We start from the raw sequence: 19320 nt of genomic DNA on the forward strand, positions 1-19320 counted from the left end.
TTTGAAAATACATTTTGAGTTAAAATGATAACAACAAAATGTGTTCAATGCTAAAAGGATGACTTTTCACCGATTAAAAATACATCCAAAGCATGAACATACTCATGAAAGTGCATGAATTGGGGTTTGGGGTCTAGGATTCCCTAACCCGCGAGTAAGAGCTCGAGAGAAGCTCAATCTCAACATGCATGTGATGATCGAAGCAGCTACGGCCCAAAGCAACCATTTTCACCGATTAAAATGATGTTCTAAGCAACAAGACTAAAGATTTCTTTTCGGGATATAGGTCAACATAATAGTGACAAAACTACAAACATAGAACAAATAATCATGCATAATGTTCTATTGCAAGGATTTTAAACACAGCCTAAAGCATCCAGTGGCTACAGAAACTTAACCCCGTTTAATACACAATTATTTTGACCCAAAAAATAAATAAAATCAACGATAGTACAAGCTGATAATCCATTCTATAAGCAAATGAGAGTTAGGAGTAAGTAGTGAGCTCTAATGACAAACAGAGGAGAGTGCATACAAAGCCATGACAAATGGCTTATCACCTCCACCTGCGATGGTGATAGTCGTCTGGCCTGTCCACAAATCGAGATGGAAGATTACGGTCTCTATCATATAGGCTTTCAGGGGTCCAGTTTTCAAGCCTGCCAGAATCCCGGTCCATGGGCGAAAGCCTCCCTGATGACGTATAATGAAGAGAATGGAAGGAAAATGGCCTCGGGGACTCTGCATCATGCAAGGGACTTCTGTTCCTGTCCTGGGACCTTCCCGCCGAAGAACTTCTTGGTATAGATTCATGGCCACCAAACCTGGGATGAAAACTATATTGTAATGAACTGTGTCCTGGATCCCCAGGAGGACCATCATCCCTTAAATCCCCTAATCTCTGCTCGCGATAATGACCTCTGCTGCCATGATCGGTATTATGATTTGACCTGTGCTGTGGCAAGTTTCTTGAAACATCTGAACTAGAGGGTCCAGCCCCAGCAGCCCACAATCTTTCATCAGCATTTTCTGGAATAGGAGCATTTATTCCTGGAAATCCAACAGTCATTTTCCGCTTTGGTTTTGAATGATTTGCTTCCATAATTTCCCCATCCTCCTGTTCTGCAATCTCCGCATCTGTGTATATTGTAATACCAGAAGGCTGATCCTCAGCATCCACATCTAGATTCCAGAAGATATACAGTAAATATCCAACAAAAAATAAGAAAGAAACATACCTAATTAGATATTTCAAAACTACCTGATAAACATACATAATCAAATGAACATCTACAGGTGTTGTCCTTTGCACAACTTTTAAGAGCCCATTTGGTATTATTTTAATGAAAAAATCACTTTTTTTTTATATAATCAGTTCTGAATTCTTCAAAGACGTTCGGGTCAAATTTTTCCAAGGCAGAATTTTAAAATAATCAGAAATCTGATCATCTGCAGAAGCTAAAGGAGTAGCTTATGAAAAAATCAATTTTGATTGAGGGAGAACGCTTATGAATTTAAGGATACACTTCCTAATACAATATATTGACAAAACTATCCCCATTTAATATTTAAATTACTAAAGCTATTCTCTTCTACTTGTTTCTACTAATATTCAATTAGAGTAATTTTATGAGAATAGCACTTTCACCTTTTACAGCCAAACAATCAAAATATCATTTTAAAAAACACCTTTGTATAATTACACAAGGTAAAATAAATACTTTTTTATAAAATCTCTAAAAATGAAATTTCTTTTTCACAAGCTAAAAGTCACTTTCTTTTTAAGCATACACAAACAACATCTAAGAATTGGTATAAAATGAAATTTGCTTATAATATTCCTCATAGGCATAATTCAACAACAATTTTTGATGCAATGAACATTTTTCAGGGTTATAAAAATAAAGAATCACAGACGTTATGTAGTTACAACTACTCAACCATTTGAATTTCCCTTGCATCTGAAAAGGTTACATGTTTGGCAATACAAACCCCATAAACAAGCTTAGCCTTATTGCTGTAGTAATTGACTTACTGACAAAGGTTCTACAAAATGATCAGGGAAAAAAATACAAATTTTTCATTTCAAGGCTGATATAATAATGGAGGTCAAAGAAATTTTACCAAGATATCCAGGAGGGTATCCTATTTCTCGCATTCTGTTAAGCCATGGAGGTGGATCAAGCTCCTGCATAACCAGAAATATAGTATCATTTATCAAGACTGAGATTCTAACACATCTCTAATCTGCAGTGTCTAGTTTAGCTAAATAGTCCATCACAACTCACAAGTAAACTACAAGATTATGAATAGTACAATTTTCAAACTATTTAGAGAAACACCACTTATTTTGCAATTCTAACACTTCTGTAATTAATTAATATTATATATTGAAATCATCAGTGAATAAGCAATATACAAATTAGTACATGGTTATATATACCTACTGCATCCTATGAATAAATTTATTCTGTATTTTTTCTTCAACAAATATACAGCCACTATACAGATAAGAGGTTTGAGTTCCAGGCAGAAAGAAGTTCAACTGATACAACATCAGTGTTATCAAATATCCACCATGGCACCGCCAAGGCGGAATCTCATGGCGGGTTTTTGGCTCTCCGCCATCATTAGTTGTCAAATATGGCAGTTTTTTGGGTTTCCACCATGGTCCACCATCTACCATTAACAACACACACACCTAAGGGATGTATCTAGTCAGACGACCATCTTCATGCGTGAGGGAAAGGAGTAAATATCAGCTATACAACACATGATGGGTCAAAATTGAAAATTAAAAAATACCATGTGAGTGTGACCACGTAAAAAATGACCTGATTTTATTTTAATCTTCACCATTCATGGTTAGATCTAATGGTCAACATTCAATACTCTAACTCTAGCATAAATAGGGCCCATTCAACCTTCACCTGATCTTTTAAGAGGTCAGTGACATTTTTAAATAATCATGTGACCATTAAAAAAACAATTCAAGGAAGTTGTTGTCTACAATGTACAGAGAGATTGTGTAGATTGGCTGAATTCCAGCATTTTTTTTCTTGGGTATTATCATTTTTTTGTTTTTCCTACTTCATATTTTAAAGAATACCCTATTGTCACCCAGTTGAATTTTCCCTTCATGTTTTTCCTATAAAAAATATTTTTCTATCCAAAAAATAAAAACCTAATGGTTAAAAACATATCATAATGCTTAAACAGCACTAAATAAGCATTGCAATGACAGAGTATACTAGCTACTGTGCTATGCTGTTGTTAATATGCTAGTTACAGTCAGTCCATATGGCACATGACAGACGTATTCAGTTAGAGCGCACTTGGCAAGTTACACTAGCTCAGTAAGTCGGATGTGAGCACAGCTTGCTGAGAAACTTCTCTCACACAATAAATACTTCTCCACTGAACTCTTTAATTAATCATTATAAACAATTTTCAGTTCGCTGTTTTTCTTTTCTCTCAGTTTCTGCAAGGTATCAGAGCTTATCTTTGCTGGCCATGACTTTTATGACACCATTTCCTCATCCACGACCACTGGTGCAGTCACCGAAAATGTCAGATCCTCTTGATGTGACTTTCAACGTCAATTGCCATGCCATCTCCTGCATCCTTCCTCTCCGGTTACGTCATCCTCTGCTTCGAGCACCTTTTCGCACACACACCACTCCCCTTCAAACAGAAGGATGAAGGATCGAAGTTTGGCATAGACTACCGTGCCTTGAACAGCTTTTGCAGCACGGGATGTGATATTCCTTCAAAGGCGGAGGAAGTCAATCAGCTTTTGCAGCAAAGGAATGATATTTTAATTAAGCTTAAACAGAATCTGCTTAAAGCCCAAGATCAAATGAGAGCTCAGGAAACCAACCATAGGCGATTGTTTGAATTTGTGATGGGGGATTGGGTCTATTTAAAGATACAACCTTATAAGTTGAAATCTTTGGCTAAACGACCATTTGTGAAGTTAGCTTCGCACTTTTGTGGTCCATATCAGATTCTGAGTAAAGTGGGCACGGTGGCTTACAACCTAAATCTTCCTACCCATTGAAAGATCCATCCTACTTTTCATGTTTCATTGTTAAAACCAGTACTTAAACCACACCAACAGCCTCAACCTCTACCACCTATGTTGAATGCGGAACTTAATTGTTGGGGCAGCCTGCAGATATTTTGCAATAGAGAGAAGAGAAGGACAGCTGGGAGACATTGAAGTGTTGGTTAAATGGGGGTAGTTGCTTGTTTGTGATAGTACTTGGGAATCAGCAGCTCAGATTCAAGAGAGCTTTTCCTCTTTCCCCCTTTGAGAACAAAGTGGTTCTTTTAGAGACGTATTGATATGTTGAGTGCTAAGTCTAGACCTCCTAGAAAGTGTATGTGAGGCGCGCCACACTAGGAAGGAAAAGAATTAACTAACTAGTTGTAGTTAGGAATTCAGTTAGAAGTCATGTTAATAGTAAGTATAAATAGTGCTGTATACTATTCAGTTGTTGGTTATTTTGTGATAGGAGGAACTGGGATTCAATTACATCTTCTCTTAGAAACTTGTATACTATTATAAATATAACACTTTTCAGTCACAGAATCACAATAATTCCAGACTATTCTTCACAATCCATCACCACAAGAATCAATTGAGAAGAATAGTCCATAATCAATTTGATTTATGACTAAGAAGTGTTATTTCTTGAATACAGAAGTATACAAGTTTCTGAGAAAATATGCAATTGAATCTCCATGTTCATTAGGTACCAGAAAAAACCAAAGTGACTGAGAATGAAAATAGGATAGATGAGCACTGAATCCTCTGGAAAATACCCAGAAGCAGTGTTTTTAGGGAGTTATAAATAACAGTAGAAAATTAAAGATAAGAAACTGAGGCAATTCGAGAGTGCCTCTACTCTCCCAAGCCTAATCCCAAATCAAGCCTACCCTCTCTCACACACAATACATGCTTATATAATCCCCAATCTCTCTCTCTCTCTTTCCCACTACCAGCACAGCTCATGCCACCTCTTACTTCCATGGACTCTAGTAGTATTGGGCATATCCCTAACAACTGGGTTCCTATCATTCAGCTCCTACTATAACCAACTTCCCAAAAACTCACCTATGTATTCACCTATTAGTAATACTAAATATTAACAACTTCTAACAGAGTTCCTCACTACAGCTAGTTAGTTCATTCTGTTCTTTCCTAGTGTGGCACCTCCTCACACACATTTCCTTAATAGGAGACCTACACTTAGCACTCAACCTATCAGCTATTATGTGGTGTTGTATTATCCTTAGTTTGTTAGTTTTGTACAGCCAGCACGCATGGCACATGACAGTGGTATCTAGTTAGAGGGTGGTTAGCAATCTGTTCAGTAGTTAGTTAAACTAGCTCAGTCACTTAGATCTGAGCACAGCTTGCTGAGAAAACTTCTCTCACACTATAAATACTTGTACGCTGAGCTCTACACAATTGAATTCAGATGACACGGACAATTTTCAGTTCTCCATATCTCTCTTTTCTATGAGTTACTTCATTCAACAACTCTTACCTCCAAACCCAAGAGTTGATGTGTTACATCATCACAAATGCATAGCATTAGCTATTTGCAATTGCCCTAAATCTGCGAGGGGAGATAGAGTATACTAGTCATACTGTGTTGTGTTGTACAGTTAGGCTGTTAGTTTTGTACAGACAGCACACGTGGCACATGACAGTGGTATCCAGTTAAAGTGCAGTTAGCAATCTGTTTAGTTAGTTAATCAAACAAGCTCAGACAATTAGATCTGAGCATAGCTTGCTGAGAAAACTTCTCCCTTTAAATACCTGCTGAACTCTCCGTAATTCAATTAAGAATGCAATAAATCATTTTCAGTCAACTGTTTTTCTCTTTTCAACACATTTCGTAATTCAATAACTCTTACCCCCAAGCCCAAGAGTCGACGGGTTACATTATCAAGAGCACCTGGCCTCAAACCATCATATTTTCCAGCTGGAGAATTCTGATAGTATCGAGTTGGATTGCGGGAAGAAACATTTTGGTTCCGCCGGGACTTCCGTTGTTTGCGAGCACTATTGACAGCAACATTGTCACGAGGCCTTGAACATTCTCTCAGAGAGTGATTGTAAGAACCACAGTTAAAGCATCGGCTAGCATCTTCAATGATTTCCAGTCCACTACAGTAATAAAAATAAAAATAAATCAAGAATGCACAAATAACAGTACAGTTTGTCCATGAATAGATGGTAGCTGCACCAATGAATAGGACACTCTCAAATGATTCATTACAAACTTCAACAAGAATGAGGAAAAAACTACTAGAACACAAGTATGCAAAACAATAGCAACTTCAAAGACGCTAGGAAAAAGTAAAATTACAAGACATGAAAGCGGTGTAAAAAGCTTGTCTCAGGTAGCTTCTGCCCACCACATAATCTTGGGATTTCAAACAGGAATCCAAGCACACCATGGAGGTGTTTTATACAGGAAATGTTTTAACATTAAAGTAACATAAGGATAAAAGTTTCCTATTTGGAAAGAGCTAAAAAATTATTTTCCAACCAAACATAAGAGATTTTCAAAAATGTGAATTAAAGTTCAAATTTTTTTCCCACCTTCATAGGCATGAGAAAACTTTCCGGTGAAAAAGGGAAAATTATAAGCTGAAGTTACTATATTGTCTCTTTTTATTCTAAATTCGGTAAACCCTCTGAAGTCTGAATATTTCCATTCTTCCTTAAAAGAGTTCTCTCTTTCAATTCTTTTGGTATTACGTTTAACGCTTTCTTTTACATTCTGTCCTGATGCGTTCTTCATTTTTAGGTTCCAGGTGAGTGTGGGTTTTAGTGAAGTGAGTTGTTCCTAATTGGAATTTGTGTACCCATTATTTAAACTGAGAAATCGAAGTCCAGCAAAATACAAGCAAGTTGCAGATTTATTACATGCATATAGAAATAGAAGAAATACTAAATGACTTTATGATGTTCATGTCAGTTTTCACATATATTATAGATGATTGCGTAGACATCATAAGCATAAAACATGGGACTAATATAATAGACATTTAGTGAGTATGATAATTGATAGGTCATTTATCCAGGACTTTTTTTTATTTTAAAGGTATTTTTTGAAAAATTAACTATACTAATGAGAATATTTCACTTGAACCAAACACTGAAACAAAACTTTGCTGGGAATACGTACACCATTCCTAGGAAATTCTGAGTGATAACCAAACATATTAGTAAAATTTCCCAGGAATCCCTTTCCTGAGAATGAAATTCATAGTAATGTGGCATACATGGGAATAAAACATTCCCTGTACTAAACACGACCTATAAGTAAAGCTTAACATTGAAATATCCCTTGAACTAAACTTCCTGTTCATACATACGCGCACAATCCTATATTATGAGTTACGAGTTGAATTGTTTATTCATCATTCAATGCAAAAGAAATTGCGGTGCATCTTCCCTAACCTTCAAATAATCAACACAGATATAGCAAATATGTGAGGATGCAAACCAAGATGCCTCAGATCAAGTAACTTATTGAGCCAAAATATTTTTAATAACCAATACTGTAGTCACACGGATTGTAATTTATTGATCGTCTGATCAAAGATTTATATACAGTATAAATAGTGAAACATAATATTTGACAAACAAGGAATATGCTAGCAGGGCAATCATGATATTAATAGAAAATAGATACTTTCACAAGTCATATCACAAGAACCATCTAGAATTGGTAAGCTAAGTACTACCACAGTTTCATCCTTAAATAGTAAAGAAGAATACCCATCTAAATTACTTGAACCATCAGCTGAAGTCAATCCCAAAGCATATCCACGATCATATAGGGGCACAGAATCACCATCTAGAATGAAATCTTTGTTTTTATCAATACTTGTCTGGTTCTCCATCCAGAATGACTGCAAATAAAATAAAAGAGAAGAAATTATATATCAGACATTACAAACAATAATCATTTCCTTTTTAGTTGCAAGATAAATAAACACCAAATAAGACAATAAGTGCACATATTAGCCAATACAACATCATGCTCATTATCTATTTAGAATGGCTAATGGCATAAATATGACTCAGAAAGGCATCCCATAGCCACCCTAGAATTCTCACAAAATGCAACAGTTTGAAATAAGGGCATTCAGAAAAAAGCACCATGAATGTTAAGTAAAAAAGATAAGAATGATGGAGCATTTGAGCAAAATAGCAAATATCACACTTGAAGGGTTAAAAACATAGAATATGAATCTAACAGATAGTTAAGTATTACACAATACAGAGAACGCAAACTTCAAATATTGCAAGGGCAACTGTAAACCCTATGCCTATTTCAAAAACTAACTGCACATGATTGCAGTTGAGGGCCACAACTAAACCACCATTTTCTGGGATAATTTAGATGAAGACCATAAAAAAGAGATAAAGAACAAATCCAGCAATCATAATCGATGAAACTGGTGATACAATATTTTTAGCAGTGGAATGAAAGCTTCACAATCTGCAGTTTATCAGGCTCACATAAAAGACGGAGGAAACTAACCACGGAAGAGGTCTTTTCAAGTCCAACACATAGTGCAGGAAAAAATGTCTTCTCACCAGACTCCAACACTTCACTAAGATCCTGAACAGAAAAACATTTTCAACATTCATCATTCTTTGGAAAACATAAAAAGCAAAAAAATGCACTTTTTAATAGCACAATTGCTACCCATATCCTTGACAACACACCAAACACAGAAACATCCTTCCACTGGACATTCTCTAGATCACTTGAGTTGTCAACAGTCGACTCATCAGTTTTTACAAGTGTCAAACCCAAGTCCAAAACCAGTTAAAACAAAAGACACTGTCCTGTCTTATGTGATGTAATCATCTTCAAAGAATAAATATTTGTCATGTTCGCAGTTTGCTATATTTCAATAAGGTTTTTATATCTGAAGACTAAAGATTCACAACCCATCACTAATACGGTAATACCAAAATCATGGATCATGCATCAAAAACAAGCTCAACCTTGGTTTGGAATTGAAAGAGGCCTCACCTTCAACAGTTCTAGGGTACTTTAAAAGTCAATAATTAGTTTTTATTTCGATCACAGCTAAAGAATGATAACCATGCAGTGCAGGCTCCAATTTCATTTGAAAATTGAAACCCTTATCTTCACAAATTGAAAATTTAATGATATTTTTTCACTATACTTTAATTACTCATTCATTTAGGTAAATCTCCATTCACTATGAAAATTTAAAATTGGCCTTACATCTGATTTGGGAACATGTTTAGCCTGCCATTCAGACCATTGTTGTAGAAGCTCCTCAAGCTTCTGTCTACTAGCTCTGCAAAGTGTTGAAACATAAGTCCAAATGTCAATTAATGAAACCAAACTGTAAGATTGGATATTTTAATGTTCAAAAATATTAACATATAAGTCGTGATTCTTTTTCACTGAGTGCATAAATTCTGGAAGATGTAGTTTTAAATAAGTTTTCTAAACAACTTAGAAAAAAGGGCAATGCCACAAACCTTGTTAGTGAATTATAAATGAAATGAACTGAAGGTTGATGCTCTTCAACAGTAATCCTGGCTCTTTTAGCACCTGATACAGCTGTATGTCATATGAAGGAAACAGAATATTGTAGGTATCACATAATAACTGAAGATATAACTGTTTAACCAGTGTCATTCAGTGTTATCAAAGATCCGCCATGGCAGTTTCTCATGGCGGTTTTTTGGGTTTCTGCCATGGCCAATATCCACCATATGGCCGCAATATTCCGCCATTATTAGTCATGTATGGCGGCTTTCCGCAATTAACAACACTGACTGCATTAGAACTAATACAATCAAGTATGAATAGCAATAGCAATTTAGTGCATTTAATTTCAATGAAAGCTATCATGTCCGAGCAGTTATCTAATGGGAGAAAGGATGGATTACCTCTTCCATCGATGTCAGGACGCACTTCCTCCGAGACCACCACCGTGTCACTCAGCTCGGATCCCACATGCAAACCCTTTTCTTGCGAGGAATTGGCATACTCCTCCTTCTCAGTGCCACAGTGCTGGTTTGCAGCTTCAGAACCAGAATGTTCCACTTCCACAGAAGGAAGAACCTCGTTCAAATGCTCAACATCCATAATATCACAGTGAAAACGCCTCGTGAGAGCTGAGAGAAGCGAAGATGACGGAGCGGGAATTCGAGAGCTGCTTATCGAGTGAGGGAGAGGAATTAAGAACCCTAGAAAGAGTTCGCAAACAACACAACGTTCCTTCAATTGAATGTTGGATCCAGAAGACTAGGCAAAATCGCGGCGTTTCGGATTTTTTTTTTTTAATGAAAATTGTGATTGGATTTCAATATCTAACTAATTACGGTCAAAATATCAAATTAATTATTAATTTGTTTTGCTTAAATAAGGTTTTATCACTGGAATATACTTTATTTATATCTATAGTCCTTGAAAAAATTGTGCTTTCCCTAAGGTGAAAATACTTGATGCCATAAGTCTTTCATCTCCAAACTTATGTTTTATCCCTTTTACAGCTCTCCAGCCACCACCAGCTTCCATCACCAAAACTAACCACCAAAACAAGAATATATGTCATTCATTTCTTCTTGTCCCTCATAAATCTCCAAAATCTTTCTCTTACTCTACCCCCCTTCTAGCAAAAACAAAGAGGTTGAGATTAGAGTTCATTGCAATGGAGAACAAAATTAATAGTAGACATAGATCTATGTCCCAAAACATATCAAAGTTGTTTTGTTGGGGATTCAAAGTTAGCAGAAAGATAGAGATCTTGGACCCAAAACATATCAAAGTTTTTGATATAGAGTTCTTTTGTTTGTTGGGGTTTCAATTCATTAAATTTAAATTTCTTGTGAAAAGGCAAGGAAATATTAATAGTGAAGAACTGATGAGAGTGGATTTAGTTTCTGTGAAAACGCTTATTGAGTTCCATAACTCGATTCTCAAACTCAAATTTGTTCGTCAGAGCAGTCTTCTATAGAACATCAACACTAACAAGAATGTCAAGAAGGGTTTGCATCTAGTTGGGACGGTGGAGGCTAGTTGTGGTTCATAGTATGGTTTACGGTACGACGCAATGGTGGTTAAGGGTTGCACGTTGTTGTGTCAAAGGGGTTTCAAGTGTGATGGCTCGGCGATCGTTGACAGTGGGCTCGATGGTGGCTCTCCTCCCTTGAGGTCCTACGACAGAGCTCACAATCTCACCCGTGGTGGAAGACCGTTGTCTCCGGTTTGATGACGAGGATGGGTTATGGTACTTTGTTGTGGTTCGAGCTTTGGTTCTTGTTGGTTTGTGGGCTAGGGTTCGGTTGTTGTTAAGATGGAGATTTGGGTTTGCTTTGGAGGTGAGGACCGAGGAGAATGGTCTAGGCAAGATCTGGGTAGTTTAGACAGAGGGTCTGGAATCCGGATAAGTTGTAGATGTGGAGGAGGTTTAGATGGAGGTAGGGGATTAATTCAGTTGCTTTTTCACAAGAACTATTCGATAAAATCAACAATTATGACCACCACCGCAGCCTTTAGTCAAGCTTTACGGCCAGATCTGGCCTCCTCTCAGTGTGAAACTTCCAGCATCGTGACCCTCGTCACGAGCACTTCCATATCCAATGATTGGTTCAACTCCGGCGAGCATATTCTTCGTGCACTGTGCCACAAACTTTGTCTTTCCAGGCAAGCTTAAGAGCAACTCCAACGGGAGTTGCTTAGCATGGTTCCTTAAGTTAAGCTGCGTTCCTTATTTTTCTCCCCCATTGGAGCTTGCTGAGGTGGCGTTGCTAACATCCCAAAGTTAAGCAACGTTGCTTAAATAAGCAACGCTCCTTAACTTGCTGAAGCTTAGTAAAAAACTGTTTTTTCTCTTACATTCAGCAACAGAAATCGTTAAAAGAAGAGGGAAGAACACATCCATGAACAACAATCCAACAATCCATTAAATTTCAGAAATTTCAACAATCCAAAATTTCAGAAATATATAACACAGATTTAACAATTAAAATACAAAAAAATCAAAAAAATTACACAAAAAATGGAGAGGATCTGTGATGGCGACGGAGATGGTCTCTTGCATGTCGCCGATCTGATGGCTGGAACCTCCGTTCTCTTGCATGTCGCCGATCTGATTTGAACGAGGGTTGAACGATGAAGCTTCGAGTGAGAGAGAACGCGGATGGAGGCAGAAAGAGGGTTTGAACGAGGGTTGAACGATGAAGCTTCGATTTTGAACGGCAGAAAGAGGGTATTGACGGGTTTGAACGAGGAAGCTTCGATTTTGAACGATTTTGATGTGAGTTTGAGAGATGAAAGCTTCGATTTTGAACGGCAGAAAGAGGGTTTGAACGATTTTGAACGATGAAGCTTCAATTTTGAACGATTTTGATGTGAGTTTGAGAGATCAAAGCTTCGATTTTGACCGCGGATGCAGGCAGAAAGACGGTGAGAGATGTGAGTTTGAGAGATGAAGAGAGAAAGCCTGTTTGTGGGTTTGACGTTTGAGAATGAAGCTTCCAGATCCAGAGAGTGAGAGAGAAAGAGGGTTTGTGTGGGTACTGGGTAGTGAAACCGTAGGAGAAAAAAAAGAGAGAGTGGGAGAGTAAAGTGAAGGAAGCTTCGAGAATGCTTCTGCGTTCTGTTGCGTTTTGAGATTCATGGTGAGTAGGTCGGTGCGTTTTGAGCCTCATTGAGTCTGGGTCGGTGCGTTTTATGCCTCATTGTGAGTGGGTCGGTGCGTTTTGGACTGTAATGTATCCGTTTGGCCCAAAACAAGGAAAAAAAAATCATTATTTTCAAGTTTAATTATTTTCAAGTATAAATAAGATGTTTGTACCATTTTTTTTTTTTACTTTTTTACACAACTACACTTTCACACAATTTCATTCTTCCCACATACTCAATGGATCCTTCTTTTCAAGCTTATTGTGAGTACTTGAAAAATCAATCTTCTACTACTCTTGAAAATTCTTCAAATCCACAAAGCTCAATGTATCAAACACCTCCATACCAAGTCTCACAACAACCACCTCCAAACCAAGTCTCACAACAACCACCTCCAAACCAAGTCTCAATACAACCACCTCCATACCAAGTCTCACAACAACCACCTCCAAACCAAGTCTCAATACAACCACCTCCATACCAAGTCTCACAACAACCACCAATCTTTTACCAAAACCAACCACATTATGCCGGTAACAATTCTCCAAATCCACAATATGTAATGTATCAACAACAACCATTCATTTACCAACCACATGCTGGAGATGGTTCCCAAAATCCAACTCATTTTGTGCATCCATCACCACCACCACCAAACTCCTATAGCCCTCAAATTAGTAGCAGTAGTGAAAAAGTACCTGAAACACAATTTGAAGGTATGGTTGATGAGCTTGATGAGACTACTTTCCCTGCTAAAGGAGATGGCCAGAAACCCAAAAAAACAACGCTTGAAATGGTGCGAAAATGACGATATAATTCTTCTCCAGACATGGCTCAACATTTCAAAGGATTCGGTAACAGGAACTGATCAAAAGGCTGAAACCTTTTGGCGGAGGATTGAACATCAATACAACAAGTACCGCAAAGTAGGTTCTCCTGAGAGGCAATGGTCTCAACTGAAGTCTCGCTTTCATACATTGAGTAAAGCGGTCTCAACTTTTGTCGGTTGCTACAAGAAAGTTACCAACCCTCCGAAGAGCGGCTACTCTGAGAGAGATATCATGGCTGATGCATGTTCATTGTATAATGCAATGGAAAAGACTAAAACATTCAATTTTGAGCATGCATGGCGGGTGTTGAAAGATGAACCCAAGTGGAAAGGAGAAGCAATGCCAATCTATTCTCAGCAGTCACAACATTCTACTGATGGGGTGCACACATCAATCGATGGTTCAGAACATGAGGTAGTACAAATATTTTCCCGTCCACCAGGTCAGAAAGATATGAAGGCAAAGGCAAAGGCTACAACAACTTCCAACAATGAACAAAAGATGGCAGAGGCGGAATCTCTTGTCAAGGAAAAAGAGGAAAGGATGGCAAGACTTGAGCGTTTAAAGAAGAATGACCAGCTGAAGATGTTAAATGATATCCTTCTCCAAGACACATCTAACATGAATGAGGAACAATTAGCAGATTTTAAGAACATATGTGTGTACACTAGGCGCCAGTTAGAGGACTTGTTTAAGGAATAATTGTTTATATTTATATTTCTTATTTTGTTTTAGTTAATATTATAATGTAATGTTTCTAATTCTTATTGTATTTTAGTTAATATTATAATGTAATGTTTTAGTTTTTATTCTAACGGTGAATTGATCCTCATGCTGCTGATAGTGTAATGTGTTTTTTGTTTTGTAATTTTCCAAAGAAAAAAGAAAGAAGGAAGTGAATGAGCAATCGGTTCAATTGTGAATTTAATCATTCTACCTTTTTCATCATAATCCTATACACATGCATGTAATGAGCAATCGGTTCAATTGTTACTCTTTTTATTGTATTTTAGCCAAAGAGTTACAATTGGTTCTAATGATATTTAATGAGCATGCATGTAATTGAATTCTATGTATATAATTGCTGGCACTAGTTAACTTGCACGCAGGAACCAATACTGATGGGAATGGAGCTATTGATTTTCATTAAATAGCATTTGTTGGCCAACAAGAAAAATAAAAGTAGTAGTTGGTAGTTATTGATTTTTCTTGACCGCAGCAACCAATGTTGATAGGAATGGAGCTATTGATTTTCATTAAAGAGCATTTGTTGGCCAACAAGAAAAATAAAAGTAGTAGTTGGTAGTTATTGATTTTTCTTGCACGCAGGAACCAATGTTGATAGGAATGGAGCTATTGATTTTCATTAAAGAGCATTTGTTGGCCAACAAGAAAAATAAAAGTAGTAGTTGGTAGTTATTGATTTTTCTTGCAGCAGGAACCAATGTTGATAGGAATGGAGCTATTGATTTTCATTAAAGAGCATTTGTTGGCCAACAAGAAAAATAAATGTAATTGGTTGGAGCACTTGTTTCTCATCTGCCTAGTTGCTACCACATTAAAACATCACTTGTTCATGAAACATCATTTCCTCCATTCACGTGAAAACCGACCTTTATGTGGAGGGAAATAAATGAGTGTGTAGGGGAAGTAGGAAAACAAGTCAAAAACTAAGAAATAGCCTTTAAATTTACATGTCTTTGGCAACATCACATTTAATGTGAAGCAAGAAAGGTAGCAGGAATGGCAACATCATCATAATGTCTTTGAGATTCACTTTCTTCTCCGGTTTCCCCTTACCAAAGACTTCACATGCCCATAACATCACATTATAAATTCCATCATCCATAAACACTTTTGCATCCTCCTTCAACCCAACAACATTTTCTCACAATTATACACATTACACATATATTTTCTCACCCTATTGATGGATCCGAACGATATACTCGACTTTGATGCCTTTTATGAAGAAATGGTAGAGGATTATATGAATGACACAAGTGCAGAAGATTACTTGAGGATGGTGCAAGAGAGCCAACAACAATCTGATGACACCGTTAGGCGAAGAAGAAAGGTGATAGAGCGATCCCGTGAAGAAGGTCACAATCGATTGTTCAACGACTACTTTTCTGAAACCCCTGTATTCACAGAAACCAAATTCCGACGAAGGTTTCGAATGCGAAGGGAGTTATTTCTTAGAATTGTAGAAGCACTTGGCAATCATGACAATTATTTTCAAATGAGGGTTGATACCATACGTAAAAAAGGTCTTTCACCATTACAAAAGTGCACCGCCGCTATTCGTATGTTGGCATACGGATCACCTGCTGACAATCTGGATGAGTATGTAAGAATTGGTGAAAGTACTGCAATTGAGTGCTTAGAGAGATTTGTAACGGGTGTGAATGAAATATTTGGAGCCCAGTACTTGAGGAGACCGAACAAAGAGGACACTACACGCCTACTACAAATGGGGGAGTCTCGTGGATTTCCAGGTATGTTGGGTTCCATTGACTGTATGCATTGGGAATGGAAAAATTGTCCAGTTGCATGGAAAGGTCAGTATTCTCGAGGTGATCATGGCAAACCCACAATCATGCTTGAAGCAGTGGCATCACAAGACTTGTGGATTTGGCATGCTTTTTTTGGCATTGCAGTTTCTAACAATGATATCAATGTGCTAAACCAATCTGATGTGTTTAACAATGTGTTGAATGGCACAGCTCCTGAAGTGCACTACGAGGTGAACAGAACACAATATCATATGGGTTACTATCTAGCGGATGGTATCTATCCCGAGTGGGCTACATTTGTCAAGACAATCCCAATGCCACAAGGAGAAAAAAGACAATTGTTTGCCAAAGCACAAGAAGGAGCAAGAAAGTGTAAGACCCAAGTTTTTAAGCTTATGCTTAGTGAATAAAATCTTATTCACGATTAGGGTTGATGTATTGTGAAAGGAAACCTGAACAAGAGTTTGTCAAATGGAATAGATTTATGAAGGAGAAAGTTCAGGAAAAGTCAAAGGATTTTATCGAAGTCGATTTAAGTTATAGCACGATCGTTATACGCTTAAACCTAGGTCAGAAACCCTAGTATATAGCTAATTTTCACTTTTAGGCACGACGGAAGTTAATTCCAAAAATCTTCAGAGAAATGTTAGAACTTCTCTTTTTCCATATATCAAAATCTTTTCGAGGCGAAACTCTAGGATCTACGAACGTCCGATTCCAATCATCGGAAGTTTGCCGAAACCGAATCCCTGGTATTTCAAAACCCTAGAATTTCTCGACAATGAAGACTTTATCTATTCAGAGCTTCAAATGAATATTCTACACGCGTACACCCATTTCTCTTGATGATTTCAATCTTTCTTCCGAAGGAAGTTTTCTATTCCGACTTTCGATGCAAAAAGCAACTTATCGGGTAAAATAGTTTTATACCGACTATGCTTTAGTTGCCAAAAATACAAGGAGACCTCTTTATAGTTTTGGAGTTCTTTTGCCAAAACATATCTAATAATTCATGGAGAATGACGCCGGAAAAATCAGATTCGCGAAACTTTCATTTTCCCGCGAATTTCCACCTTCTATATATAGCCAAGAAATGAGAAAAAACAAATATCTTACCCATTTCTTCCCAAGGAGGCCGCGAGTTTGCTAAGGAGAGGAGGAGAAGAGATTTTGTTCAATCCTTGCTTGATCGTCGATCAATCAGTTGCTGCTTCAAGGCTTCGAGGTATAGTCGCTAATCCTTACCTCTGATCGCTTTTTCCATAGCTTTTCTGTAGAGTTTTCTGAGCGGATAGTTTATGGGTTTTTGCAAAACTATCCTGAATCTTTCATTTCTGATTCTAAACCTCTTCTATATGTGCCCAAGATCACTTCTGCCGGATTAGATTTTCCGTTATGTCGCCGGAATTCCGCCGAAATCAATTTTAGCCTTAAATACCCATTTTTGGAGTTTTTGAGGTAAAGCTTCAACCTTTAGGCTAAAAACTATCGCCTTAGCTTAGTGTTAGTAGGATTAGTTGTCATAAACGTCGTTAGTAACGTCCCTGCAAAATTTGGTTTTTGGGATTTCAGTTTTGAAATTTCTAAGTTAAAAATCATGACCAAAATACCCCTGCGACAGTTTTCGATCCGATAATTTTTCCGAGTTCAGAATACCCTTAGTTACGGCTAATGATAGCATAGGAACCAAGTTTGATCGAAGAAAAATCGAGCCCCATAATTACCTAAAGTGGCCGAGCCCTATTAAGGGGGAGGAGGAAAATTTCCTTTTCCGAAAACTTGTCTTTCGCGCTAGATTATCGTACCTTAGAGTATAGATTACTTCGTGTAACCTTAGTAAGTATCGATAGCTTAGTTCTCGATAGATTCTGATAGTATTTCTGTGACTTTGCTTTAAAGGAACTTTTGAGGAATTTCCTGAGGAGCAACGCTTTGCTTGTGAGGAAGAGTTAGAAGATAATCCTGGAGAATCTGCAGGTGAGGGCTTCTCACTGAATCTCTAGTTAATGCTTAGGGTCGATGTTTCGACATTGTTTACTGTTTATGCACTGGAATTGTGTGTGATTGGAAAATGTTTTCTGAGGCTTCGGCTGACAATGTAGATAATTCATCTACTGAATGTTTTTGAGATTGTCTTACATGCTATGTGCTATGTGGGTAATCTAGGATGTGTGGTGCATGCTTTATATGCTAAGTGCTAAGTGTTTATGATGCGATTTATTGATATATGACATGTTGTTGATTGTGATGATTTAAATATGCTCTGTACTGGAATCTGAGATTCTGAATGGTGAGAATAGCGGGCAGGTCATGGCGATTTTATTTTGAGAGTTTTGAGAAAGTTTGATAGGACGAACGAGGTTCGGGCCTTAATTCTGTTTAGTGGATCGAGACATCCTCTGGAAGCGACTTGGGATTGGGAGATCCTGCAAATGTATAAGACTTGCGATAAGACAAAATGGAATCTATTTTATAAAGAAAATTCATAAGACCTTAAATAACCTCAAAATCTTTAAGTAATGATAACAACCTCGAAGGAAGGCATTGGAAGTCAAGTCATAGTTTTGGAAAAACGAGGAGTGTCGTCGGATCCAGGTGTTGAGGAGTTTGGTAAGTTCTGAGTATGTTGGTACTCCTTCGCTCGTTGAGCAGTTTGTTAGCCATCCAAGGGATGAGCCGAGAAGCTTCACTGAGGCGTGAGACCTTGTGAATGCGTGATACTCCACTGAGGCGTGAGACCTTGTGGAAAGCATGGACATTCACTGAGGCGTGAGACCTCGTGAACAGCATGAAGCTTCACTGAGGCGTGAGACCTTGTGAATGCGGGATACTCCACTGAGGCGTGAGACCTTGTGGAAAGCATGGAACTCCACTGAGGCGTGAGACCTTGTGAGAGCATGAAACTTCACTGAAGCGTGAGACTTCGTGAGAGTATTGATGACCCGAAGAGTCATCGTGAGTGGTTGCACTCATTTTATGATTATTGTATTTTGTCGCAGAATCGACTTTACCTTAGGGTAAGCTTTTAGAAACTTTAATTTACCTAGAACACGTGGCGACGTGTCGAGTGAGATCGGAGACGTTGGTTGACTAATCATCCTGCATTCATGCAACATTAATGGGGTATTAACACAGAACGTACTCTGGACCTCGTCGGATTCCAAAATGGTCATAAGACCCGGATTTCCGTGAAAGAGCGTTTGTAAACGTCTCTTGTAGCAGACCGAAATGGCAGACCTACGGGTTACGGCTGATCTGACTACC

At 37.8% G+C, this 19320-nt stretch overlaps 3 protein-coding genes across 5 annotated transcripts; 2 read left to right on the plus strand and 1 right to left on the minus strand.

Moving 5' to 3' along the window:
* Positions 1-318: 318 nt before the first annotated feature.
* Positions 319-10359, minus strand: LOC130737584 (uncharacterized). Of its 2 annotated transcripts, none has more exons than XM_057589398.1 (8): positions 9971-10359; positions 9557-9638; positions 9294-9369; positions 8574-8654; positions 7805-7938; positions 5929-6181; positions 2125-2188; positions 319-1182 (listed from the first exon to the last, which is right to left on the minus strand). In XM_057589398.1, the coding sequence occupies exons 1-8, from the start codon at positions 10167-10169 to the stop codon at positions 557-559; spliced, it is 1515 nt and encodes a 504-aa protein (XP_057445381.1). In that variant the 5' UTR covers positions 10170-10359; the 3' UTR covers positions 319-556. The 2 variants fall into 2 exon arrangements, with proteins under 2 accessions (XP_057445381.1, XP_057445382.1); XM_057589399.1 differs by having other exon boundaries at positions 9557-9629; positions 9971-10358.
* A 2956-nt stretch (positions 10360-13315) lies between these two features.
* On the plus strand, positions 13316-14242 carry LOC130736054 (glutathione S-transferase T2-like). The gene has a single exon (XM_057587908.1). The coding sequence runs from the start codon at positions 13316-13318 to the stop codon at positions 14240-14242; it is 927 nt and encodes a 308-aa protein (XP_057443891.1).
* Positions 14243-15460: 1218 nt separating this feature from the next.
* On the plus strand, positions 15461-16878 carry LOC130737585 (uncharacterized). 2 transcript variants are annotated; one of them, XM_057589401.1, is made up of 2 exons: positions 15461-16038; positions 16267-16878. In XM_057589401.1, the coding sequence occupies exons 1-2, from the start codon at positions 15471-15473 to the stop codon at positions 16464-16466; spliced, it is 768 nt and encodes a 255-aa protein (XP_057445384.1). In that variant the 5' UTR covers positions 15461-15470; the 3' UTR covers positions 16467-16878. The 2 variants fall into 2 exon arrangements, with proteins under 2 accessions (XP_057445384.1, XP_057445383.1); XM_057589400.1 differs by having other exon boundaries at positions 15461-16878.
* The last annotated feature ends 2442 nt before the right edge of the window (positions 16879-19320 follow it).

The sequence above is a fragment of the Lotus japonicus genome, chromosome 2 (assembly GCF_012489685.1).
Source record: "Lotus japonicus ecotype B-129 chromosome 2, LjGifu_v1.2".
NCBI classification, from domain to species: domain Eukaryota; kingdom Viridiplantae; phylum Streptophyta; class Magnoliopsida; order Fabales; family Fabaceae; genus Lotus; species Lotus japonicus.